The sequence below is a fragment of the Paramisgurnus dabryanus genome, chromosome 11 (assembly GCF_030506205.2).
Source record: "Paramisgurnus dabryanus chromosome 11, PD_genome_1.1, whole genome shotgun sequence".
NCBI lineage: Eukaryota > Metazoa > Chordata > Actinopteri > Cypriniformes > Cobitidae > Paramisgurnus > Paramisgurnus dabryanus.
Window position 1 is genome coordinate 2,774,892 of NC_133347.1, and position 26,519 is coordinate 2,801,410.

At 35.7% G+C, this 26,519-nt stretch overlaps 1 protein-coding gene across 2 annotated transcripts in view; it reads right to left on the minus strand.

Moving 5' to 3' along the window:
* Positions 1-639: 639 nt before the first annotated feature.
* The window catches only part of kcnd1 (potassium voltage-gated channel, Shal-related subfamily, member 1), a 75,221-nt gene continuing 49,341 nt past the window's right edge, over positions 640-26,519 (minus strand). For both annotated transcript variants that reach the window (XM_065248127.2, XM_065248125.2), the window contains exons 3-7: positions 19,221-19,383; positions 16,881-16,964; positions 5,342-5,434; positions 4,846-5,084; positions 640-2,529 (exon numbers count right to left, since the gene is read on the minus strand). In XM_065248127.2, the coding sequence (XP_065104199.1) occupies positions 2,325-2,529; positions 4,846-5,084; positions 5,342-5,434; positions 16,881-16,964; positions 19,221-19,383 (784 nt within the window). In that variant the 3' untranslated portion in view covers positions 640-2,324. The remainder of the gene's footprint in view (positions 2,530-4,845; positions 5,085-5,341; positions 5,435-16,880; positions 16,965-19,220; positions 19,384-26,519) is intronic.

The following is a 26,519-nucleotide window of genomic DNA, read 5'->3' on the forward strand; positions in this document are numbered from 1 at the left end:
TGTAATAAATGTAAACTCTCAAGTGCGCCTCACGCTGTTCTCTGGAAGAATTGAAAGATTGTTCGATTTAGGATTGGGTTAGGGGCTTTAAAAAAATTCTTTGTAAACTATTATTTCACACTACTGTAACTTGATGGGTTTGAGTTACTGCACTACAAAAAAATGATTTTTAAGAAAAAAATTCTTAGTATTTTTGTCTTGTTTTCAGTAAAAATATAAAAAAAATCTTAAATTAAGATGCTTTTTCTTGATGAGCAAAATGACCCAAGAAATAAGTCTAGTTTTTAGACCAAAAATTTCAAATTTAAGTGATTTTGTGCATAAAACAAGCCAAAAAAAATCTGCCAATGGAGTAAGCAAAAAATCTTGAAATTTTTTTAATTCTTAATTCAAGAACAATTCAAGAAAAATTAGCTTACCCCATTGGCAGATTTTTTGCTTGTTTTATGCACAAAATCACTTAAATTTAATATTTTAGGTCTAAAAACTAGACTTATTTTCTTGGGTTGTTTTGCTCATCAAGAAAAAGCATCTTCATTTAAGAATTTTTAGATATTTTTACGGAAGACAAGACAAAAATACTAAGATTTTTTTTCTTGTAAATTTTTTTTTGCAGTGTGGTAATTTCATTTTTTTTTATTAAAATGTTGATCCAGGATCACATCTTACTTGAAATCACGGCGACTCTGTAATGATGGGGGGCTTAGCTAGGGGACCCCCCTAATCTTCGAACACTGGTGTCCTAATACTTTGTACATTTTGCATCAATAACAGATGTTTTTTATATTTCATCCAATAATATTTCATGCATACGTTCAGATGTGATTGAGAGCCGTCACGCATGCCGTTTCTGAGTTCTGTTCACTTTATTAGTGAAATAGACTTTACACCTCTGTGCTTTTAATAACTATCTCGTTCATCTCCTACCGGGAGCCGTTACATCCAACAATCCCTGCCGAACACCAGAGCAGGTGCCTGAACAATTACATTTACCACTTTACAATGTTTAATGAAGCTGGGGAGATAAATAACCAAACTAAAAAAAAAAAAAAAAAACACATAAGAACAATGCTTGTACACAAATTCAGAGTTAAGTGCAAATTTGCATTCCTTAATTTTTTTCCTATACAATCATACGTTCCATTCTTTACTTTTAATTGAAAATAATGACACTATTATTGCCCGTCTCATTGCTGCGTATGATTATTAAAACTTCATCAGATGAGCATCAAAACATATTGTAAGTGAAATGTTTGACTGTTATATAACCACATTCGATGCACGTATTATAAAAATAGTCAGCTAGGGTTCAAAGTTTACATGTAATTGCCAAGCTGAATGAAAAACAATAAAACCTACATCTGTAAAACTGAATGACAGTGGTAAACGCTCTCCAATCATATCAATATAGAAAGACATGATGCATTATAAACCCTCAATTTTCTCATGCACGGATACCATAGTAGGTATTTTTATATGTGTGATCAACTAAATCAAGTCTTTCCCATTCATCCCTCACACGCACACACAGCCGCACATGTCTGACTTTAAATTTTTGCAAAGAACATGCCTGAATATTTTTTTAGTTATGTTATCTATCTTTTCTGCTAATGTGCACATCATGTGCGACACGTTTGATCATTAATACTCTGTAAATATTTCTTTTGAATCAATGTCAAGAAACCAAACAGGACGAACCAAACAAGTAAAAGAAGTAACATGCAAAACTATGTGAGTAGCATGTTGGCGGCCTCATTCTCTGCCATGATTTCTAATATACAACAACATGCATGTTTGGGTAACATTTGTCAGAATTTCTGTTCTTTTATCATTTTTTTTTTTTTTGGTGGGGTTTGAAGATGCATGTGCTCTAAAGAGATATGATACAAATATTGATACATATACACCATCTGGCTTCGCTCTCGCTCATAATTTTGTCAATCCTGTGAACTGATTGATTGCAGAGCGCAATATTTCTCCTCTACAGTTTCATCATTATTTTGTAATCTCGCCCCGCAACTGTGTTACGCAGTGGACATATAGGCATATTTCCTGCTTGTTTAACATTGCATATTTTTGAAAGGCTTTCGATGCCACCATCGGTGTAGATCTGAAAACGTCTTAGTTCATCTACTCCAGTTCATCAACGGTCTGCCTGACCGAATGTCTCTCGAATGTGACCGCGAGTCCACGTCTACCGCCGAACAATCCGTCTGGAATGAAGCAATCACTTTTTTGTGTCTTGTCTTATGAACTTTCCCGGGAGAAGCCTCACCCCCTTGGTTTCCATTGTGCAATGGGGGAAGTTTGTGTGCTTGTGGCGGTTATAAGGAGGAGATCTTCACAGTCTCGTGGGTGTAGGCAGTAGCGCGCGAGTTGCGTAGGATGCCGGGAATGGCAGGGGAGGGCGGCAGGCTCTCGTCCGGGGTGTTAGCGGGAGGTGTGGGTATACTGATTATAGCCGCTGTAAAATCTCTGTCATCGCAGTTTAGCTTCAGGTCTTCTGTCCGAGCGTTGAGACTGGAGCGACTGTTTGGGTACACACGCAACAAAAGATATCATTGTAAAGACAGACGTACTGCACACTTGTTTGGCGTAATCTTATACAGAAAGTAATGTAAATAATACTCCTAATGTCAGTGAAATAAATGTTACTAATCAGAATACAATTATATTTTGCATTCAGGCTGTATCGTAATTACCGTTATTTTGAGATGATAACGTGATGTTTTTAAGTTGCCATCGTACTGGGAATTATGTGGTATTGCAGTGACAGGAACAGTGTCAAAATGAATCAACATATGAATATTATAGGATGCTGTAAAATACAGAATTATATTTAGAGATGGGTCGATTATTCAGACTGATATCTGCCGATACCGATAGTTTGGTGGTTATATTAACTTGCATTAACTAAATTCTGAAGATTATTTTTTCCTGAATTTTAATAATTCATAAAATGACCATTAATACTGAATATTAAACTAGTGATGATTCTTTACATTTTCTATACACAGAAATCAAATTCATTGCATTTTCCTGTTCTCTTTTGATTGACACACAGCAAAAAATGATTTTCAAGAAAAAAAATTCTTAGTATTTCAGTAAAAATATCTAAAACTTCTTAAATAAGATGCTTTATCTTGATGAGCAAAACGACCCAAGAAAATAAGTCTAGTTTTTAGACCAAAAATATCAAATTTAAGTGATTTTGTGCATAAAACAAGCAAAAAAATCTGCCAATGGGTTAAGCAAAAAACCCATGTTTTTTAAACACTAAATTCAAGACAAATTCAAGAAAAAAATGCTTACTCCATTGGCAGATTTTTTGGCTTTTTTATGCACAAAATCACTTATATTTTATATTTTTGGTTTAAAAACTAGACTTATTTTCTTGGGTCGTTTTGCTCATCAAGAAAATGTTTAGATATTTTTGCTGAAAACAAAACAAAAATACTAAGAAAACGTTTTCTTGAAAATCATTTTTTTGCAGTGCAGGATATATCGGCCATGACTATGCTGCAAAAATTACTTTCTTGGTATTTTTTTAGTACCAAGATCTAAAAATTCTTAAATCAAGATGTATTTTTTTGATGAGAAAAATTATTTAAGAAAATCTAAAAGTCTAGTTTTAAGGCAAAAAAATCTAATTTGAGTAAATCTGTGCTTAAAACAAGCAAAAATCTGCAAATGGGGTATGCACATTTTCTTGAATTAAGTGTTTAAGAAAAAAGTTCAAGAATTTTTTTCTTACCCCATTGGCAGATTTTTTGCTTGTTTTAAGCACAAATTAACTTACATTTTATGCTTTTTTCCCTCTAAAAACTAGACTTTTTTTCTTAGGTCATTTTGCTCATCAAGAAAATGCATCTTGATTTAACAATTTTTTATATATTTGTCCTGAAAACAAGATAAAAATACTACAATAGACAGCGATTTTTTTTGCAGTGTATTGTCTGTTTTTAAACTATCGGCAGATAGCTGAAAGTGTTAAAATTGCTTTTATATTTGCTTATATAATAGTGCATCTTTAATTATATTTGAATGCTTTCTGCTAAACATTGCAGAACACAAAAAGTGCACTAAATAACAATAATAACGTACTGAAAGTGCTTCTGCGTGAGGTTACGGCAGTCATGTCGTAGCTTTCAGAAAAATCCCAGTCTATATACTGTTATTATGAGCTCAACGAGGACATCTTTTAATTACGGTAATTACAATATGGCATGAACACATTTTTTGTATATTAACCAAATCTGAAAAACAAGCAATCCCAACCCAAACAAGCAATTTTATAATAAAATGAGATCATACTATATGGAAGATGAAAACTGGATTCAGTGAGATTAAATATTAAATCAACACGTCGCTATATAACTATTTTTCTTTGTATATGGAGCATATCAATCACTAAAAAACGCACAAAATATATATTTTTTACTTTCACAAATGTATAGTTTGATTTCAGAAGACAAACATTATATTAACCCTGAGTCATTTGGATGACATTAATTCCTGTATGGATGTTTTGATATATGGATGTATTAATCCCCATATAAAAAGATAACATAATGACATTTGAATCTAATATCGTTTATGTTCAACTGAAGGAACGAAGTCATATATATTTGGGATGGCTTGAGGGTAAATAAATTATGAGCGAATTTAAATTTTTGGGAACTTTTTAGTTTATTTTATTGTCCCTAGTAAACATTTTCAGAAGCTGTTCTAATAAAAGCATGCACCCTATTTTACTCCAAAATCAATACATAGTTTGCATCAAGAAGACAAAGCCTATTTTAATATTAAGATTTGAATGATGTCATAGGGTTTGTGATGTCATACCTCTGAGGTTCAGGAGAGTGTTTTTGCACATGCAGCGTATCGAGCTCCTGCACGCTGCCGCGGCTCACAGACACGGTGGAGTTTGCCAGGCGGATGGCTCTTCTCTTGGACCTGCGGGGGCAGCAGGACGTCGTCATCCCCTGCTGGCTGGAGATAGAGGTGCTACGACTGGTACGGTAGCCGACTGACTCCGTCATACACATCTCACTGTACGTAAGCTCATCGGTGAAATCATGATTCTGTGGAAAAGAAGAAAACAGGAGTGAACTTTTCAGATCATGCATTTCTGAAACAGATTGTATATAGGTGATGTGCACTGTGCATCGTGACACACTGTTCTGTAATGTGTATTATATTAAGACATATTCAATACCCCAAAATCACAACTTTATTATAGGCACTTTCTTATTTTACAGTACAGATACAGTACAGACCTGTGATCATTTATGGACGTATGAGAGTCACGAAAGTGAATTTTAGCAGATGATGTACTCACTGTTGTCTTCTCCAGACAGTGTAGCAGGTGATGATGTTGATGTTCAAAAGAGGATCTGTTCTTTAGACACAGAGTGCCATTACTGTCTCGATCCTGGGAAATCAAAGAGCAAATGAGTTTATTTAGGGCCAACTGTATTAAGAAGCTTATACATCTTAAAAAACCCATGCAAATCTATTTAAAGGCAGCACTGACCATTTACAGACATCAAAGGTTGTTATCATGTTGTGTTGAGGAACATCGCATGTAATGCATTTACTAAACATCTGCTTAGCGAACAGCAGCATGTTAAACTCATGCATTGGATCATTTTAACCCAGTAGTGGCTATGTTTACATGAACAAAATTGTGTCAATCTGACTGAATTTAATCCGATTGCAGTTTGCGACAATACAGTTTACATGTACCCTAAACATTGCAATCTAATTAAAATGTTAATTTACATGCATTTTTTCTTTTTTATTACACGGCTCTCTGGAATGCTTGATTCTGATTGGTCAGTTGAGACATTTGCAGGTTCGTTCTTTTCAAATAATAACCGCTCTAAAATAATAACGCATAGCCGGACTACTTGCACAAGTAAAATCGCTCCGCGCCAATAAAGATCAATAAAGATTACTGTCTGTTTGGCGCCATCTTGCGACAAACACTCGACAACCACGACAAGACACAGAGAGCTTACTGAGACTGAACTTGACAAAATAGAGCATGACAGCTACGAAGCCAACACACAAAAAAATACAGAATGGGCATTAAAACTTCTCAAAGACTGGCTAAAAGAGATAAAAATGGAGACAAGTATGAAACAGAGGATCTTAATAAGGTATTACGATCATTTTATGCATCGGTGCAAAGTTTCGCGGAAGGATAAAAATGTTAATTTAAAACAAATATGCCAATAAAATGTTTCAAATTCATATTCATGTCCAGTTTTTTTCTTATGTGGCAAGTAGCCGTGTAATAAGCGGGATAATGTAGAGGCAGCCGGTAGTTATTGGGAAATAAGCCCCTTCAGTGTGATACAAGACCCTCCGCTTCGCGTCGGGTCCTGATCACACTGTCGGGGCTTATTTCCCAATAACTACCGGCTGCCTCTACATTATCCCTTACATATAATCCGAACCAAATGTCTGCGCAAGCACACAACCAGGGTTGCCAGATTCGCATATCATAACCAGCCCAAATACCATTAACTAATGAACAAAATCCTTTCATTTTTAACCCGCAGAAAAATATCTACTCGGTTCCCACAAATCTGAAGTGCACAAAAAAACAGAGGACTTGGCAACGCAGCGCACAGCATCTCTCGTCGAGTTTACACTTTCTCTCAGGATAAATGTACAAACTCAAAGTTGTTCTTAAGAAGTTTTTAGATACAGTAAAAAACACAATGTTCGAAAAGGCACAACACTATTTTATTGCTTCATGTAATTTATGAAAGTACACATAAACACTGCAGAATGTACAGTGCGTGACCCCATTGCTTTGCTATTGGATGTTTCTGCGACGTGAAGCATGTGATACGTAAATAAAAGGTAGCACGATTCTTCTGTGCATGTGCGAAATGTAGTTTTGCATCCAAAAAAAAAAAACACAGCTTGGACTACATCACCCCCATCAATACGATTGAAATTTGCATCAGATTGACCTCAATCGTATTGATGGTTCTCAGTGCCCCCCAGTTGCTATAGGTGGTCTTAGTTAATGTGACTTATGTGTTGTATATATTTTTGTTGATTGTATGGTTGGTGTTTTGTGTAATTTGTGTTGCATGCTGCTGGACAACAAATTGCCCCTCGGGGATAATAAAGATTCCTTGAACCCCATTTGTGCCCCCCCCAAGAACATAAACTGTATGACATAACACATTATTAAACATAAAATTGCAATTTAACAAAACTTATTAAAAATATACAGTGCAGTGCTGTTGGTTAGTAGCCTTATTTTTCTGAGATTTAATTACACAGAATTCATGGTAAATTTATGTATTTTATAAAATGTCATAAATCTGTGCCCCCAATTTAAGAAGCACTGTATAAAGGTGTTTACATGAAGGCTTTTCAATCCGACTGAGCAATCAATACGATTACAAACTGATTATTTGGTTGCATTTAAACATACCTAATGTTTTCTGTCCAATATTCACCCAGCATGGGTTAAAAACAACCCAGAGTTCATGTTTAATAAAAAATCCAATAAATTTAATTTAATGCTTTAAACGTATTGTTTCGGTGAGTCTCGAGGCTTGTCATTGTAGTTGCGTTTGACCCCTGCCATGCCAAAAGTTCGACCTTGCATCACCCTGCGGCCACCTCCTGTGACTTCACACGTATCCGGTAACTTCTACAACCTCTTACTGTAAAACGATCACAGGCAAGGATGTCGTGTACTTAAGCACAAGAGTCTCAAGGAACATCGGTCACAGAGTTTCTCCTTTGTGCTTTACTGATATCATCTGGCCCCAGACTTCTTTGTTGTTCAGGTGTTTTATCACAACTCTTGACCTCGACTGGAAGCAGCCTATCAGAAGCCTTCGAAAGCAGCCGATCTTATCGAGGAGAGACAGGACGGTCATTCTAAGTGGAAGGAGCGAGGACCGCTGTCCGCCGCACAGGAAGAGCTGAAGTCAGCCGAAACGACGGGTGAGGGAGTCCGGCCAAGATCGATTGATAAGATCATCAATAATTAAACCCAAGAACAATTAGGTTTGTTTTCACTAAACTGAAAGTCACTCTAAACAGGAAGTCTAAATGGATAAAAAATGAGGGCTTGATTTAAACCAGAGTTGGGTAAAATATAGACAAACCCAACCAGTGGTCTAAGGAACGCAAAAGCCACTAAACACCACATCTTTCAAAAATGAGATGATATTAACCAAATGCTCCTGGCATGTATTACACATTCATCAGATACTGGAAGATGAATTGGAACGACCGTGAATCACATTCAAATTTGTGTCCCTTGTGAGTACTTGAATACACCCTGTATGTGGCAGATCACATGCATCACAGCGCCCCCTAATGTGTGCTACAGTTTCTTCATTTTAACACTTTGACTTTCATCATTTGCAATGTTTCTAGTTGCATCTTTAGTGAATTTGCAAATGTTTAATATGTCTTAAAGGTGGATTTTTTTGCCTCAATGCTTGCATGCATTTAAAGGGTTTTGCAGGAGCTAAAGATTTTCAGTCATATTTGTTAAAGGATTACTCCACTTTCCAAAAAATCCTGATTCACTTATTATGTACTTTTAAACCACAACTTCTCATCTTGCACTAGCCTTGTAATGTGACAGCACGATCTTGCATATCACATAATCACGTGGAAAGGTCACACATGACGTATGCAAAACTACCGCTCCAGTGTTTACAAGTGTGGAAAAAGAGGACCATTGCATCATTGTTGTATGTGAATGATACTAATTAATGTCTTTGTCTCAGTTTATTGTTTAAAATGGTCCCCAACTGTGCGTTTCACATATGTAATGCGTGACCTTTCCATTTGATAAAACAAGGGTACATGCAAACAAAATGATCTCAACAGTACTCTTTTTCCAATAAAAACATTTGTTTATGTCTTAGGTTTATGTATAGATTAGGCAAAAACCAGGTCCTTGCTTCTCTTAAAGAGACAGTAACCTCAACTAACCTACTTAAGTCTGTGTCATTAATTTTAATCAAACAATCCAAGACATAGAGAAAATCTCTTCTGTAGCTCTAAAAAAAATAATTATATTTAATTCATACAATAAAGACAGTGATATTATTCATTTGATTTGATTTCCGTACCTTACTTAAAGGGATAGTTCGGCCAAAAACGATATTAAACCCATGATTTACTCACCCCCAAGCTGTCCGAGTTGCATATGTCCATCGTTTTTCAGACAAACACATTTTCGGATATTTTAGAAAATATTTTAGATCTTTCTGTTCATTAAATGTAATGTTACGGGGTCCAGCAATAGTCCACGACCTTCAAGTCCAAAAAAGTGTGTCTATCCTTCACAAATTAAATCCAAACGGCTCCAGGATGATAAACAAAGGTCTTCTGTGGGTAATCCGTGCGGTGTTGTTGTAGAAATATCCATATTTAAAATGTTATTAACGTTAAAAACTACCTTCCGGTAGCGCCGCCATTTTGGAGTGATGCGCATTCAGGATGAGAGCTTACACAGCGTACAGAGTTTCTCTGCTGCTGCTCTGTGCCCCCGCCCTCCGAATTTGTCATACGTCACTAAGAAAAGTGCGTACACTACGCTAATACTCTCTCCTGAGTCTAAGATGGCGGCGCTACCGGAAGGTAGTTTATAACGTTAATAATATTTTAAATATGGATATTTCTACAACAACACCGCACGGATTACCCACAGAAGACCTTTGTTTATCATCCTGGAGCCGTTTGGATTTAATTTGTGAAGGATGGACGCACTTTTTTGGACTTGAAGGTCGTGGCTTATGGGTGGACCCTGTAACATTACATTTAATCAACTGAAAGATCTAAAATATTTTCTTAAATATCCGAAAATGTGTTTGTCTGAAAAACGATGGACATATGCAACTCGGACAGCTTGGGGGTGAGTAAATCATGGGTTTAATATCGTTTTTGGCCGAACTATCCCTTTAATGTGAAACTTTGTTCTTTTTATAAATGTTTGTAATTTCTTAATTTTTTTATTTAAAAAAAAATGGTGGGAGGGGGCCCCCAAACAAATTCTGCTTAGGGCCCCCAAGAGGCTTGGGCCGGCACTGATATGGAGAAAAATCCTGGAATGTTTCCTTCAAAAAATTGAATTACTTCTTAACTGAACAAAGAAAGACAAAAACATCTTGGTTGACATAGGATTCATGATTGGGATTTTTTATGAAACTGGAGTAATCCTTTAAATACCAATTAAATAAGGCTTTTTAAGTACTGACTAATAACATTTTACATTAGTATATGACTGAACCTAAACATAAAAGCATAATAACATAAAAAAAATGCTCATTTACATGAAAACATTTCAGACTCCCAAAGACGGTTTGCGAACTCCTCACATCTTTACCCAAACCCTAAATCCAATAGTATATTCTGGATCTGGAATAAAGGCAGACACAACAACTAACACAATTTAAAGCATTTCCCTCCTGTATAATTCAACACCACAAGTGTCCCGGAAACAAGCAAGAAATCCCCCAAGTGCTCATGTGTGAGTAAATGAATTCAACAGCTCTTTGAATAAAGAAAACACTGTGTTATCTTGACTTACAACAAATGCGTTAGGTCCTCCGGTGCAATGCAAAATGAGAGAATTAAAGTATTTCCATATAATCTATTTTCTGTCTGACCGGGGACACCTGGGAAATAAATCCCAAATAAATACATTTCAGTAAAATCTACAGGCTGTGATTCTCTCCTTTCAAATGCTTGATCAGGAGAAGAGATTTATCTCACTGCAGAGGCTGTTAAACCATCAATCACTGACAATTTATTGTTAAAAAAATGCTGATTGGGACTTGACACCAACAACAGCAGAGACGAGAGATCCAGTCACAGGATCACAAAACTACCCATGATCAGCATCTGTGTCACAGTCTGTAAAAACAAACCCAGCTAAAGTCATTTTTTTGTTATTTACTTTTTCTACATAGATCAGATTTTTTGATTTTCACAAAAGTTTCACAAAATGCCTTCCAGGAATTTTTTCTTCTATTAATGAATAAAAATACAAATATATCAGAGCAGACTCGCTGCTTTCAAACAAACAAAACAGGAAAAAACTTTTCATCCTATCTTTATTTGTTTTCTTTTATATCCTCTTAAATATTGATAGGTTTCTTAAAAATACAAAATTTTCAGCAAAAAGCTGAAATAATTGCATTTTTGTAAATTAACTTTGTTAGAGATCAGATTCAGAGCGATTATCAAAACAAACACTGAGTTTAAAATTAATTAAATTAGTTTTTTCTTCAGTTTTTATAAATTGGGTAAGAGTGCAATCTAGTAGATAATAGGAATTGGCAGGGAAATATTTTTTCTTAACTGATGAGATAACTCGTCAATGGCGGGGAAAGAGTTAAAATATTGAAAGTTTTATATTCACATGTATTATTTTGCACAAAAATACTGAAAGTCGGCTTCTTAAACTATTTCAATCTTTGACGTGACCTTACTCATTCAATATCAAAGATATCAAGATTATATTTTCACACAATGTTCTTTACATATACGATGAGTTTATGTGGAAAAGAATAAATGACTTTTGCTGTATATATTAAGTACTGTAGTTATCACTTTTGCAGTTTCCTAATGATATTTCATCAAAGGTCAAACCCTGCATGTTTTTTGCATGCTTTCTTGATCAATAGAAAAACACTCCTTTAGTTGCAAAGGAGAAATTCAAATCCAGAAAAAAAACCTTCCTCTAGTTTATAAATAGCACTGCAGGCCAGTTAGTAATGGCTTTATAGATCCGTGCTGAAAAAATAGCTTCACTCGAGGATTGTAAATATTGGATTATTGTGGTTTCACAACCTGAGAAGAATCTGAAGAAATCAACGTGCTGCATTAGAGAAGCTGAGGATTAAATCTCTCTTTATCTCTGTTTTATTCACTCTTGGCTGCAGAATACAGTTCCCTTCTCCTGTGCGATGCCGATGAATATGGATTTCAGCAGTAGGAGTGTTGATAGGATAATGCTTTGCTGTAATACCAGTGCTTATGAATATGTTTTTGATGAAGTGACAGCCCACAGGCCAATGACGGATACAATACAGACATTTTTTAGCTAATTATATAATAAAATGGGTGTTAAAATCTTACACTAAAGCACAGACAAACTATATAAACTGTATTAACTATAGGCTTCCCACACCTTAGTTAACTTCAAATTCAAGGACCTTTCAAGGACTTTCCAGGTCCAATACCCTCAAATTCAAGGACTAAATGTGGGGACACATTTCAAGTGAGAGCAAGGTTACATCGTGTTACCTTTTAAGATACATTGTTACAGTTCACTTTCGAAGGAACTTGCGCTGCGTCACTGCGGTGACACTTTGAGGACGCCTCCAGGGGGAAGTGCATCTGAATGTGTATATCAAATACGACAATGACAAAAACAGGGTGACACAGGAGCCAGGAAGTATATCGCTATCTGAAATATTGCCAAAGACGGCGTTACAGGGACGCAGGAAGTATGGAAGTAGGGAGACCCAGCGTCTCGTTCCCTTCTCAGGGAACAACAGTTACATACGTAAACCGAGACGTTTCCATGTGTCAAACACAACTATGCAAAAAAGCATTTTGGTATGAATCAACATTCGCATACAGAAGATATAAGCATTTAAAGTGAACAGTTTAGCACGTGTGCTTAAAAAGTCTAGAATTTTTATGATATTATCCTACACTACACAGGGAATAATATGGATTTTTTCCAGAAAACTTCTTGCATAAAATAGATTCAAGCACATTTAATGACCTGTATCTATGCATGTATATTTTCAAAAACTTCCCAGGCCCTTGCATTTTTTCCCCAGATTCACAAACTTTCAAGGATTTCAAGGACCCGTGGGAACCCTGTAACTAGCTTCCAGTAACAGCGGCATCAGCTGCATGGTTCCCATGGGTACGTTACGCAGTGACTCGTGAATCGCATGTCTAAGATGGCATCGTTTGTTTTTCTTATTAAATCACCTAAATTATTCTGAAAGATGATGTGTATCTCGGATTGCTTGAGGGGGGAGTAAATCATGATGTAATTTTGATATTAGGCTAGAGAATCACTTTTTCATATTAGTACAACAATTTGTTGACTACTGTATAAAGCGCTTACATCATCTTCACACTAAACACTTGCCAAAATACGTGTATGCATGTATCCGAAATCGGAATTGAGTCACTTGGAACACGCAGTGTAAATACGACCTTAGAGTCTACCCAAAACACCCCTGAAACAACAAAGAAAACCCTGGCAAGCTGCTTGAATTGTGACTTTGGTAGTCTTTAAGCAACTGTAAATTTGTGTTAAACGGATGGAAAAATCCATACACAATGTTATTGCAAAAGTATGTCTTCATTTCTGGTACATAACCACAGGGTGAGATTTACTCAAAACATTACTAGATCAACACTACCAACATCAACCTGAGTAAACACACCCCAGGGCCAAAACCTGCAGTGTGTAAAAGAATTACACAGCACAAAACCTTCAACCACAAACAGATATTTAAACATGCTTGTGTTGTGACTGTAAAACAATGATATGCAGGACTTTATCCACTGTAGAAGCTGGTTACTGTACAATGGCATGACATTTTTATTCCTGAAGAAATACTGTACTTAATCATTAACTCAGTGCAGAAAATACGATTATAACAGAAAGCATAAAATCCAATAAAATACTTCCCAAACCGCTGAATCATGCTGGGATAAATGACTCCATCAAATACTCTTCACAGCAGACTAAAAAATAAACTTTTACTGCTCTCTTAAAGGATTACTCCACTTTCATCAAAAAAATCACAATAATTTACTTATCCCCATGTAATCCAATATGTTTATGGCCTCTATCATACAACCGGCGAAACGCAGCGCAATGTGTGATGCAAGTGTCTTTTGCTAGTTTCAACCCTGCGCGATTATCATTTTCACATTTAGCGCCACGTTGTTTAAATAGCAAATAAAGCTCTAAAGTCTAAAGTCAATGGTGCAATATTGTTTTTGTTATTTAATGAGCGCAATATGCACCTATAAACGGGACGACAACGCGAGTTTGCTTATCACATTCATGAATGCGCAGCAGCACAAAAACGCTTTTAAATATGAAAAATTAAAGGATTAAAATGTTAAAGATTATTATTGAGTCTCTTGTACATAAATGAAGACCGATTATGAGACTGGTATGTAGCCTGGTAAGTAAATACTTGCTTTGCTTTAAGCAAATCCCTCTTTTTTAATGTTTTGTAATAAACTTTGAAGCTGCATTAAAACTGTAAACAGTTGAGGTCCACTATATGGAGAAAAATCCTGAAATGTTTTCCTTAAAAAACTTAATTTCTTCTCGACTGAACAAAGAAAGACATAAACATCTTGAATCACATAAAATAGACTGTATATATATGTTATGTTTTAATTAAATCGTATTACATCGACCTATTCAATAATATATCCTCTACTATAGAATCAGCTATGTATGGCTCTATCTCAATGGTTTTTTCCCTCCTATGACTTTTCCCTCCTGACTTAAAAAAGCTGGGAGTTTTTTTCTCCTAGGGGGCTTTTTAAGTCCCTGGGGAGTCAGCTGACATTGGCTTAACTTAGCACCCTCTTCTTTACGTTACATTATTACTACCCTTGCTAGTATGGTTTAATCTTAGCCGTTGTATTCTGCTGCTTATGTTGTCCATTGATTTTTCTGTGTGTTCTCCTGCATTTATTAATGTAAAGCTGCTTTGAAACAATTAAACAATTGTGAAAAGCGCTATATAAATAAAATTGAATTGCATTGAATTCCTTAGATTATAAAAAGACTTGAAAGAAATGTTTCTTCTACCTTTAACTTAATGGTTCTTTAGAAAACCAAAAATGGCATCACTGTGAAAAACCCTTTAAGCACCTTTATGTCCAATACCGAGATCACGGCCCCTTCATTATTGTTGTCAACACAGATGATGTAGTATGTCTAGAAAAGTATTAACCACCTGCATACCTCCAGATGTACTTCATCAACAATCGAAATTAAGTTCTGCTGGAGACTCAATGGCTGCAGAGTGAATTGATCTGTCTTAAAGGGACGGCTCCCTAATTACTACTGTGTGTCTAACCTGACAAGAAACAACACAAGTCTCATTCTCTGAGCCAGCGTGCTTTCCCCTACTCTTTACTCTTAAAAATAAACCTGCTACAAAAGGTTCTTCACAGTGAAGCCATTAAAGAACCATATTTGGTTCCTTGAAGGAAAGTCAGCGTGAGGTCAAATATTTAAAGTGTATTCAATTTGTCACACCACAGAAAAATGATTTCTGAAAATCTGAATGATTAAAAAAATGTAATTATCAAACACTGGGGGCGTGTCTGCTGTCGGAACAGAAACCACGCCCACTCGTGGGAAAACTGCCGTCTTTTTTTACTTTCAAATCCACTACAATCTGAATGGATGCTTGTGATTGTGTTAGGGGCGGGGCCATGCTCTGTGGCTCCACTGTGTCATCGAGCCACCATTTTAGCTCCGCCCAAATAATCCTGAACACAGAAATGTGGAAAAACTGTTTAACTCAACAAATTGACCTATGGCTAAGCCACGCCCCTCCGCTCAATCAATAAAAACGAATGAAAACTGACTAACTGCAATGCATTTCAATGGACGTAAAAGCAGAGAATGTCTGAGTGTATTGGATTAGCTATGTACACTGTGATTGGCTCTTCGCGTTTGGGGGCGTGGCTTGGCCATAGGTCAATTCAGTACTACATAGTTTAGTCTTTGTAATGTGTTTAACAATACATTTCTAACATTTATAATGTGTTTAGAAACAATTTTCTGAAATGACTTTACACAGAAAATCATTTCTCTTTTATTTTTTTTATAGTTTAAAAAACCTTTTGTGAATTAGAAAAGTTTTGTTGGACTCTGTATGTCTATAACATCATGTAGCACCTTTATTTTTAAGAGTGATCCTACAGTGTTGCTAATGATGTTTTCTGGTACAATAAGGCCATTGTGCCCGGGGCATGAACTGATGAGGAAATTAGCTGACTCTAAATGTCGTCGACCATATCTAAAAAGCAGCCCACGCTGGTATTACAAGGTCAGTTTCAAACTGAGTGAGTTTGTATAAATGAGTGACCTTTATACTTTCTGAACCACTGATGAGATTGAAGAGATATCTCACAAAACTCTTATGGGTTTAATCACCACTGGCAGTTAAATATACTGTTCATTTATGAGCTGGTAATACACTTTAATGACCCTTCATGACGACCCTGCTGTGAATACTGTATAAATACTTTGCTGGGATTCATGTTAGGCTTTGATTAGATTTCATTTGATTTATTCATCAAGCTTTCCAACAAAACGTAAATATCTATGAGGAAATAATTCAACTGGTGTGATAATATCCATTTCAAGTTTATCTATTATTAAACAAATTGGCACAGCTTTGGTTCAGACAGCATGAATCTGAGAAATGGTTTGTTTTAAAAGATCAAATATCAAAGATTCCTGTTGGAGATAAATTATTGAGAAATCTATTACACTGGAGACTGTAGTTGAAAGAATACTTTCAAGATTCCCATCTCATCCAAACTACTTCCCAGAATACAGAAAAAATAATGTTCATCTTTCTACTAAAACACTCTGTGTAAGTACATGTTGTCAGAGATTTGATATCAAGCACATTGAAAAGCGTCAAATCCATTCACAAGCTTTTCATTGGACATGTTGGTTGTAGCTGCATGAAAAACTGACTGACCTTTGGTGTGAACTATTCTTTTATGTCATCAAAGTCACATTACTAATGTACTATTTTATAATGTAACAGCACTGTTTGATAAAGAGATGTCATCACCTGAAATCCTCCATCTTCTTTATACTGCAGGAAGGCATTAGTGGTTCCCTTCTTGGCCAAGCGAATCCTGGCAAGTCGCACTTTCTGTAAAACAGCAGAGTATTTATCAAAATCAATTGTGTCAGCACAACTCCACGTGTCGGCCAAGAGACATTATGTAAAGATGTCAGTGATAGATTCTTCAGTCATTTTACCCCTTACGAAAATTAAACATGGTATTACTAACATTAAAAACAAAAAAATCATGGCTACTAGGCATGGTTACGGGTTTCAAGATATACCGAGGTTTTAAACAGTCAAGGTTTTAAAACCACTGAAATGTTCTGTGATACCGTCTCCAAGGTAAAAGCTGTGTTTATACAAAATGTAATAAATCATTAAGTCATGTGATTGATTTGATGTTTACATTTAATATACATTACGAAAATATTATACATTTTTTGAAAGCATATTATAATTTAAAGGCTTTATTTTTACCTGGCATTTGAAAATAAAACATTTAAGCGTTGCAATGGCAATAACGCAACATCGTGAAACATCGTGTTTTTTGCTAAACGTTTTCATACCGCCAGAATCTTATACTGGCCCATGCCTAATAGATACCGTATTAAAACTATGGTTATCACAAAAAAACATGGTTTTGTAAATCATGGTTTTAAAAACCATAGTTTAACCATGGTTACTGTGGTAAAACCATGGTTTTGGTAATAGTAATCAATCCTTTAGAAAAAACATGGTTACTACACTTTTACCACAAAACTAAAACAAAAACATGGTTAATTTTCATACTGGCATTACTATTATAAACTAAAACTAAAAGATGCAAGTGACTGATTTAGAAACAAATTTTAAAAACTGAATTTAATGCACATTACGTAAACGGAAAAACTTAATTAAACTAGTGCTTGGAAAGTTTTACCTTAAAATAACCCATGAAACTCTCTGTTAATGTTTATTTTTCAATGACCATGCACAACAAACATTAGTCTCATAATACAGTAGATGCTTTGCATTGCTGCCATATTGGCAACAAAATTATCATACGCAAGTCAAATGTGAAGAATTCAGATATCTAGAAAAAACTACTTTTGATAGCCTCATGTAAATGCGTATAAATAGCACTAAGTGTAAAAATCATGCAATACATACGCCAAATTCCACTTTGGCATGCATATGATACGCCAGTTCTTCCCATTCACTTAAACGGCGCATCTTTTTTTGTCGTTTTATTTATTGGCTTCTCAATTTTTTTTCTGTTTTTTAAACCATTTTCACTTGGGTTTAGGGTTAGATTTCAGATTTGCTTAAAGAGGTTATTTAATATACAGGTTTCTCCATGGTTTTGTCTATATTTAAGACATGGTCGCTTCGAGTTGGGGTTAGAATTGGGGTTTGGGTTAGGATGTCATTTTTATATAACAAAAAGTTGTTCTAACCCTAAACCCAAGCGAAAATTGTAAAAAAATAGCAAAAAATCTAGAAACAAACAAATAAAATGACAAAAAAGATGCACCGTTTAAGTGAATGGGAAGGACTGGCGTATCATATGCACACCAAAGTAGAATTTGGCGTATGTATTGCACGATTTTTACACTGCGTGCTACCTATACGCAACTCCGTGAGACTGGGTTGGTAGATAAATAACTAAGTGTAGCTTAGTCGGAGAGTTAAAACAACTGGAAAAAAAGTCATTCTCAAAAATGATTGGAGCGAGATTTGTGATTTCGGTAAATAAAGTAAATAAAAAAAACATCAAAGACAAATCACAAAGTAAATTAAAGGGACATTCCACTTTTTTTGAAAATATGCTCATTTTCCAGCTCCCCTAGAGTTAAACATTTGATTTTTATAGTTTTGGAATCCATTCAGCTGATCTTCGCGTCTGGCGCTACAACTTCGCTTAGCATAATCCATTGAATCCATTAACATTGCGCTAAAAAATAACCAAAGAGTTTCAATATTATTCCTATTTAAAACTTGACTCTTCTGTAGTTACATCGTGTACTAAGACCGACCGGAAAATTAAAAGATGTGATTTTCTAGGCAGATATGGTTAGGAACTATACTCTCATTCTGGCGTAATAATCAAGGACTTTGCTGCCGTAGCATGGTGGTAGCAGGCGTAGTGATATTACGCAGTGCCGAAAATAGTCCCCTGCTATTGAAAGTAACCAAGGGCACTATTTTCAGGAAGTGCATAATATCACTACACCTGCTGCAGCCATGTTACAGCAGCAAAGTCCTTGATTATTACACCAGAATGAGAGTTTAGCTATGCTAAAAGTGTTTTTTTTTTGAAAAAATGGAGTGTCCCTTTAAGATAAAAAGCTTTAACAGTACCTGTTGGGCTCTCATCTTGTCGGCCCTCTGGTTCTGATGGTAGATCCGGCTGAAGTTGGACACGATCACAGGTACGGGAAGAGCAATAACCAACACACCGCTGAGAGAACAGATAGAGCCGAAGATCTTTCCAGCGATGGTGGTGGGAACCATGTCTCCATACCTGTAACAAACACCAACAACAGTCAGACACAATGTGTGTTTGTGTATCATCATGCAAGGAAAAAAGACCTGGAATGGGAAAGAGAGAGAAAGAGAATCTGAGTGAATATGATTACAGTAAATTAATGACCATTGCTTGTTCGGGATCTGTTTTGCAGTAGAGTTTAATCTAATTGTGTAAATTAGTTTTGGAAATTTGCATGGATATTTCAATTCACAAGACCCCAGAGCTCATCTCCATGACCACCAGGGGTCTTATAGACCTTAACACAACCCATTACCCATGTTTAATAGCAGAGTACACCATCAACTGCAATGAGCTATTATACATTTACACACATGCAAATGCACACACAGTCATTATACAAATAGTATATTTAAACACCAGCACATTATAGTAGTGAAGTCTGTCCTCCTACACAAACTAATTAACAGGAATCCTTATACTTATACAGCAGTAACCTCTAATCTCTAGTGTACACTGAAACAAAAACATGCACACTATAGCACTATTCATACCACAGTATTTGTGCATTGTATACTGTATAGTATGCAGTGCAAAATATGCACATTTTCTAATACATGAAGACCTTTTGTAAAGTCAAAAATGCATTGTGCAACACAGCACACAAAGTATGAAACACTGTGTCCCACAATGCATTGCATCCGACCTTTTAATGTCACATGTGACCAATGGAACAAAACAATATGAACCTTAGTGTTTAAAATTTGTGTGGTACTGCAGACTGTCAGGTTTACATTAAATAGTTGATATCGGGCATTTAGTATTTTTAAAACGAACAATCTCATAATTGCCCTCATAATCTGGTCATATGGTATGGCAGGTGGGCGGGGTCTTGGAAAAGATTGCAGCGATTAGCAATTAGCAACTAAACCCAACTTCAAACGATCCAATCAGTTCTCGATGGACAAATTCAATTCCAGCCCTGCCTTATCTCTTATCTCTATCTTATTTCAGAAGCCGTTTCAATCGGATATACGTCACCACAAAATAAGACAATCAGATGATTCCTTCGAAATTAAACTTATGAGGTGTCATGAAACATTTTGATAATAAAAGTAAATGCTATCGAAGTTACAAACATCTCTTCATGTACTATTTTGCACATGATTTCAAATGATATCATACAAACCAATTTTGCTGTTTTTTCCACATTTAAAAGAAAAATTTTCATTACCGCAACGCGGTAAATATGGAAATATTTATAATTAAAAATATGGAAATATTTATAATTAAAAATTTAAAAAAATAAAAAGCTTCAGTGCATGTTATACTATAAACATTTACAGTAAAAAAAACATGTGGTATTTGGTGATCATTGGTAAATGTAGAGACAATGATAAGGAATATGAATGTGTCCAAGACCAATTTTCTCATCCTCTGCAACAACTTTCAATCATTGAAACATTTTCAAAAAAAAAAATTTGTTGGAAGGAACATAATTGACTGTGACACTCAAGATGGCTACCAGTACCAGGTAAGCAGTTCTTATTTTTTCTCACCAGATAAAAGTTGAAATTTTGTTTATCATAGTACATAGACAACTTTTTAGTTCTCATTACCGAAACATGAGTTTTTGAATGCATATATTTAATGTAAAATCATGTTGCGGTAATGATCATTTTTGATAATGATAATCTAAAAAATTTTAATAATTCTACAGGAAATATTGTTAAATCGTTTGAAAATAATGGTTATAGTAAGTTCAGACCTTAATCTTATATGTGAAAAAATTGGCTTCAAGGGCTTTTTAAAAAATTCTGGATTTCGTGAGATTCACCCAATCGCTACTTCAGTTTCATGGCGACTTTAAACAAATAAAGTAAAATTGAATTCCTTATCATTTTAACCCCACACTAAAAAACCCAGCGTTGAGTTAAAAAGGGACAAACCCAGACTTTGGGTACTCGAAGATTTTTATATTTGTTTATATTTGACTCAACAATGATTTAAAGCAACCTAGCATTTTAAGATGAAACAACACTTCATATTTAAATTACAAGCCAACAGGTTGGCTTCATCCTTTTGACCCATCCTTTTTGCATGGTTAAAATTATTGGGAATCAGTTTCCCTTTATTTATTTTAATAAATAAAACAGTTTGAAAAGAGTTTGTATTATGTATGCTGCCCACCAGCAGTTTTATACAGTACATCAAAACATTAGATATCCACTATGAGGCATATCACACTAAATGCAGGAATGTAGCATCAAGCCTTCCGGTGGGATACATATTTCTATGCATGCACTCAGCTTTTTGGATCAGTCACTGACAACACGAGAGAGAGCGAGCGAGCGAGCGAGCGAGCGAGCGAGAGAGAGAGAGAGAGAGAGAGAGAGAGTGAGAGAGAGAGTGAGAGAGAGAGAGAGAGAGAGAGAGAGAGAGAGAGAGAGAAAGAAAGAGAGAGAGAGAGAGAGAGAGAGAGAGAGAGAGAGAGAGATACTCGTTCACATTCGCATCATGATCCATCTCTTCACAGGAGAGCGTTCTGCAGGTGGTGTAAATTAAAACAATATTTGTTTTTACAGCATGCAGTGTTGATGTACTACACATATATCTTACACCTGTTTACAGCATCATCAGACCCAAACTGTCAGAATGATTTCACTCAACATTACAGATTGTATGCTTGTCAAAATGTGAGAATGTTTATTGCATGAAGGCGTTTTGAAACAGAAGCGTGGCACTGCAGTGTTTGCTGAAGACTGTGAGTATTCTGTGGTGCATGATGGAAGATCAGGGGTCCTGGTGGACTTACGCTTCATCTCACAGATAAAGATAGAAACCTGTCATACTGTTACCATACTACAGTGAAAAATGCATAATGGTCCAACTGTCAATCTTTCAGTGTTGTATTTACATCATCTTTTAATAATCAGACCATAAAACTGTTGCTGTAGGTCAGCGTTTCTCAAAGTGTGGGGCGGGCCCCACTAGTGGGGAACAGGAGCATTACAAGTGGGGTGTGAGAAATGGGAGGAAATTTGTTAATTTTTGTGCCCATCTCTATTAATTTCTTTATTTATTGACCATATACTCAAAACAACACCATTTAAATATAATCTTTAAAAAACCCTAAAACAACATCAGATTGTAAAGAAAATGTCACACGGAACCATAGCCTATAAGAATCAGTTAACGTCGGAATGTTAATTGAAGCGGAACAAAACCTAATGGGAGATGCGGTATATGTTGTAGTGGGTAACTTTTAAGGGTTGACAATGGATAAGTTTGTGACAATTCATTTTCAAAAATTAATTTTTGTAAGTTTTGTTCGTTCTTTTTGCATTTTGCAAAGTGACACAATGAAGCAAAACACAACTAGTCCACACTTTTATTTTCGGTTTCTGAATATGATGTTATCATATTTTATATTTATCATATCAGTATGATGATGTAGTCTTTTTTTCATGCAAAGTTGCACAATGCACAAATGTATTTTCTCTATTAAAATTGTTTAATGCTGTTACATTTTAAAATAAACTTAAACTAAAAAGTTAAACTTAAAGCCTTGATTGCAATTTTGTTTGGGCGATTGGGGACAGGTGGGGCTCGGAACCCTTCCCTACCTCCAAAGTGGGGAATGACAGAAAAAGTTTGAGAAACACTGCTGTAGGTCAACTGGTAAAGCATTGCATTAGCAAATAAAGTTATCTGTAAGTGTAAATGTAAGTCCTTTAGGACAAAATTGTTTGACAAATGCAAAAATGTAAAATAAATGATAAATTTAAACAGTTACACTTTACAATAAAGTTGCATTTGTTAATTTATTAGCTAACATGACATAACAATAAACAATATTTATTATTTACTAATACCCAAGTCAAAAGTTGTTACTGTTAACATTAGCTCATACATAATGAACTAACATGATCACTTGTGTTGGTGTTAACTAACATTAAAAAAGCTAAAATATATCATTTTGAAACTAATAAAATAAAATAAAAAAATAAAAAATTTACTTTCTTATTTAGTATCTGCCAATAAGGTGAGCAAATGTTTCTTGAATTTTTCTTGGAAGTGTTTAAGAAAAAACGTTTTTTTTTTTTTTACGCACCCCACTGGCAGATTTTTACGGAGCCCCTAAGGGGATATGGAGCAAAAATTAAATAAAGTTTAGTTTTGCGTGCGCACATGAAACTATCGCGTGCTAACGTGAAACTTTCGATAGTTTCACGTGCGCACTCAAAAGTTTCATGTGAGCACGTGAAACTAAACTTAAAAAAAAAACTCTGCACATGAAGGTTTCGCGTGAGCACATGAAACTAAACTTTAGATTTTTTTTACTCCAATGTCACCTTTGGGGCTCGGTAGATTTTTTACTTGTTTTAGGCACAAATTCATATGAATTGTATATTTTTTGTCTAAAAACTAGACTTATGCTTTTAGATCATTTTGCTTATCAAGAAAATACATCTTGATTTAAGAATTTTTTGATATTTGTACTGAAAACAAGACAAAAATACTAAGTAAGAAATAGTGTTGTGCCGATAGACGATACCATCGTGTATCGACAGTAATCAAGACATATGGCCAATAGCGAGCTTTTATGATGATAGTTGTTATTATTATCATCGTAGTTTCACATTAACAAGCAGGACATTTCTGAGCGCCTGGGCTTAAAGATGCACTTGGATTGATGGCATCAATTTTAAGAAGGTTGCGGTTATGACATTGTTGCCCTTAGAGTAAATCAGCTTCTTTCTTGTCCACCAATCAAGTGCCTTGTCATAAATGAGTAAAAAATGAACAAATAAATAAATGAGTAAACTACTGCCCTGCCCACTGATACTGCCGTGTATTGGCAATCTCAAAATGGGGCATATCACCCAACACTAGTACAAAAGTCACTTTTGTAGTGTAAATTAACAACTATATGGCTCATTGTTAGTTCAATGCATTTAATGTTAACAAATACAATCTTACCATTATTACTTACTTATCTTAAAGATTACGAAATGCCTTACAATGCCCAGTTAAATCACCATCTGCTCTCTTGGCAGTAATATTCATATGCAGCATATATGTAAACATGTTTAACAGATCAGAAGTCAGCATTTGTCTTTCCCCAATAAAATCCAGCACTCATATTACCTGTCATTTAAATCAGACTAGGGTTATGTTATTGTGTTTAATTGACACACACTGAAATGGGATCATCATAATAGAATTAAACATGCACATACATCTGTTCACCCATCATTTTCATTCTCTACCTACAAATCCTTTCTCCACAATAATCTCTAGCATCCATCATTTGTCAATCCCTAAGGGCACACAACGCTCCCCGGACTAATCCACATCAGCCCGGGTACCTAATCTTGTTCTGAAACTGGAAGACGTCCAAATTAAGGAGGTAAGATGATAATCGACAGATGGCCCCGGGTGCACAGAAAGGGCAGAAAACGGACATAGACAAAGCCTATTATCACTCCAATGCAGTTTAGTTTTGTTGATCATTCAATATGTTCATTCTGTTGTTTGGAAATGTTCGAGCTATAAAATGTCAGCAGTAAAGAGAAGAAAAGCACCATTGCACTCGCACGTACAGTACAAATACACAAGGCTCATTACCGCTATGCTACCTTTACCAATAACTTTGGTCTGAAGATGAAATGCTAAAACTGCCACATCATCACGAATAATCATGGTAAGATAACAGCAGCATTGTTTCATTACTCAACATTATTTTATGCAAATCCTTCCGGCATTAGAGAGGACAGCCCACAATTGCTTTAATTTCCCGTAATAGAAAGTCTTAGACAGATGTCCCGTGGGGAAGAAAGAGGCTGCCTGGCCTAGATAATAGTCTAGAAAGAGGTCAAGGAGGTTTGCCAGAAGTTCATGGAGAAGATCAAGCTGAAACAGAACTGAAGATTAAACTGCAAAAGCGAGGGAGAGCTGGACCAGAAGAGGAGAGAAATCAGTAAACTCGCATTTTCTCCCATGTGCTGCTGATGTTGTTGTTTTTTTTACCTCCCGAGGTTGTGAGGTTCTAGCACTATAGTTGGAAATCTTTACCGAAAGGACATTTATTTATCAGAAGGCAAGATCTAGAGAGCCCAAAATATATCTTCCTGGTCTATTTTTGTTCAGTGAATCTGATACAAGGCTTGAAACATGACATCATTTTAACTCAGCACATTTCAGCTATTAATAGCAGCAGTTGTATGACTGCAATTAAAAGAGCATCCTCCTAAAGTCCTTCATAGCACGAGGAGTAAACTATCATTCAGACATCACATGAACATCAGTCTAACTCGCATAATATCAACTTTATATATACACGTCACATGAGGGTAACAAATATAAAACAGTGCTGTTAAGGGGCTGTCACATGCAAGAATTTGAGCATGCAAATTTGTGACCCATACTGGCAAAATGAGTCTGAATGCCCACAGTATAATTTTGAGCTACAGCACAAAGATAGTATAATGTCGATTTTGATCAAAAGTGAGGTTTTTGTAAAAATAAGTACATTAAGCCCTCGTCTAGCGATCCCAATGGTCTAATAGTCATTAAACATCCTAAATGCTTAATCTAATATAAAGATGTGTCTTTATCCACATGCACATCTGACATTTTGGTTTTTAAACATGCAGGAATTAGAAAATAAAGTGCAGGACTTCCTATATACACTCACCTAAAGGATTATTAGGAACACCATACTAATACTGTGTTTGACCCCCTTTCTGGTCTGCCTTAATTCTACGTGGCATTGATTCAACAAGGTGCTGAAAGCATTCTTTAGAAATGTTGGCCCGTATTGATAGAAACGCATCTTGCAGTTGATGCAGATTTTTGGGATGCACATCCAGGGCACGAAGCCCCCGTTCCACCACATCCCAAAGATGCTCTATTGGGTTGAGATCTGGTGACTGTGGGGGCCATTTTAGTACAGTGAACTCATTGTCATGTTCAAGAAACCAATTTTAATTGATTCAAGCTTTGTGACATGGTGCATTATCCTGCTGGAAGTAACCATCAGAGGACGGGTACATGGTGGTCATAAAGGGATGGACATGGTCAGAAACAATGCTCAGGTAGGCCATGGCATTTAAATGATGCCCAATTGGCACCAAGGGGCCTAAAGTGTGCCAAGAAAACATCCCCCA